This window comes from Apostichopus japonicus, chromosome 17, assembly GCF_037975245.1.
Source record: "Apostichopus japonicus isolate 1M-3 chromosome 17, ASM3797524v1, whole genome shotgun sequence".
Classification (NCBI taxonomy): domain Eukaryota; kingdom Metazoa; phylum Echinodermata; class Holothuroidea; order Aspidochirotida; family Stichopodidae; genus Apostichopus; species Apostichopus japonicus.
The window spans coordinates 19,900,824-19,903,187 of record NC_092577.1 but is presented as its reverse complement, the minus strand read 5'-3'; the positions used below and the strand labels follow the sequence as shown (position 1 = coordinate 19,903,187).

Sequence of the window (2,364 nt, the reverse complement as noted above, 5' to 3'; positions counted from 1 at the left end):
TATATTCTGCGCAGTGCTTTGGGTATGTATAAATCTCAAACTTCTCGAAAATATGACCTTTTTCAGCAGTCTGTTACAAGAAAGTTAAGATTTGGATTAAGATGAAAAATCACAAATTGATACATGAGACATCGAAGAAAACATCTAATAACCTCCTTTTTCATAAATTCCTTGCATTTTCTTCCTATCAAGCAACAAACTCCGCAAAAATCGGCTAGATTGACTCGTTCAGGGAAAGTCGAAAACAAATGACGTCATTTGTTTACCAAGTCGAAAGTGCATGATATCGTCGCATGGAACTGCTTATTGCTACCACATACAGTTTCTATACACGCACTGTAGTACGCATATATACACAGCACAACATACACAGCATAGCCTTATACATATCGCGAAATGGCTGCCGGTGCCATTGACAAGTTTTCCCCTAAATGTTCGAACCGGAGACCAGCGAAGAAGAAGCGGGATCGGACAGCGATGTCGAAATTTATCGTCTTGACGGAACACAATTGTAACGTCACGCCTAGCATACTAGGCCTTTACTGTATATAGGATAGTTGTGTCACTAGTTAGGCCTAGAACCGATAAATGTTTCCTAACTTTGCTCATACTCTTAGCTAGCCAATTTGTCGATGGGGCAGCAAAATTAACATGAGAGTGCGGTCGAGTTAAGTTGAGGAAGTTACTATTTTCCTTAAAAGTTGTGGCAGCATATGCCCCAGGAACATGTCACACAGACATATTTCATTTGGTTAGTTGATTGAAGGAGCCAATTGGAAGCGTGCACAACAAATTCAGAGGTGGTCTATTATTAATTTCCTAGCAGTTGTAGTGGCAAATTAGTGAAGTTACTACAAATCAGGGAAAGGGTGGGGGAGCGAGGTGGCATCTCACACCAGCTTTTCGTCATTTCCACTTCATCTTATTTCATAATCAGATTTTCTCAATCTAGGGAATGGATTCAAAAGTACCAAAAAAGAGTTGGAAACGAGGCAACATCGGCCTGCTTTATTTTCCTTTGCAGCATTGTCCCAACAGATGCAACAACTCTAAGAAGAAGCTGCCCCCTCCTTCACTTATAAGGAGCTTCAATTGTAGACAGCCCTTCGGAGTTTTTTTTTCTATTTTGACATATGTCCCAATAATTGAGGCCGTTATGAAGTCATTGAAAATTGGCTCTTTATCATTTGAACTGGTTTGCATTGTTTACAGGTGTCATTGTGGCCAGTGTGCTGTGATGCCTACAGCAAGGGAGTGTAGATGCTGCAGGGAAATAGATAAAGTAAGGACTGTGATGAAGAAAGTGCTGCATGCATCACCTTACACCCAGGTTTTGAAGCTGTGTGCCTGAACCCGTGGGTGCTACAGATAGCCTACTACGTGTACCGTCAACAGTATGGTGGCCGTGCACAAGAAAATAGCATCCATGAGTAAGTAGAGAATACATTATATTTGTTGTATACCTTTTATTCATTGCTCTGACCTGCTGTTGAATGATGTAACAATACGGAGGGTGTGCTTGTATTGATAGTTTAGTTTTGTTACATGAAGGGAATTACATTAAGATATAGTAGATCAAGAAAATGTGTGCACCATGTTCAAAACCTGCTTCTGATTAGGACATTTTGTGCAAAACCAAAAACTGGTGCAATGTCCTTGAATTAACCCTTATCATGCTGACTGACATAGTAGCCATTTACACTGAGCCACGGAACCAAATGCCACAAAAAATGTCCACCATGGTTGGGCATGATCCATTTACAAATTTTAGTCACCGAGATTCAATGATCAGTTTGTGTAAATTGCATAGCTAGGCCTAAAACTTTAGGGGAGGCAGATTAAGGGGCCAATAAAAATTCTGGAAATCATATGGATATTTATTTTAAAATTGACGTCCCCAGATGGCTACCAAGGAAAATACAGACACACAGCATACAGACAACTTGTAAGGGTGTGCTGGCAGTTTTTAGGGAAGGAGGTTCGTGTTTTTCTCCCATCCTGTGCGGTAAGGAGGATTCGAGCAGCTTTTCCATCCGAACAGTATGAAGTGCCCTCTGTCTCCATTGCTAAATGTTTTGTTTAGCGAGTCCCTCTCTCGTCTTTTGGAAAGGGACTCAAAGACTTGTTCCATTCGTTGTGCCAGGGGGTGCCAAAGTGAAATGCGTTCAATATGCAGATGACGTCACGTGTGTTGTTTCGAGTCGGGGCTCCTCTCGCGCACTCTCGCAGGATGTATCTATTTTTGAGAGAGCTACCGGGCGAAGTTGAATCCAGAAAAGACAAATTGCCTTCGTCTTGGTAGCTGGAGATACAGAGACTTACCATTCGGTGCGTCGTGGTCGGATCAGAATATCAAAATTAATG

At 41.6% G+C, this 2,364-nt stretch overlaps 1 protein-coding gene across 1 annotated transcript; it reads left to right on the top strand.

Annotated features, from left to right (window-relative positions):
* The first annotated feature begins 396 nt into the window (after positions 1-396).
* Positions 397-2,083, top strand: LOC139954704 (uncharacterized). The gene is made up of 4 exons (XM_071954625.1): positions 397-511; positions 938-967; positions 1,301-1,430; positions 1,924-2,083. The coding sequence occupies exons 1-4, from the start codon at positions 397-399 to the stop codon at positions 2,081-2,083; spliced, it is 435 nt and encodes a 144-aa protein (XP_071810726.1).
* Positions 2,084-2,364: the final 281 nt, after the last annotated feature.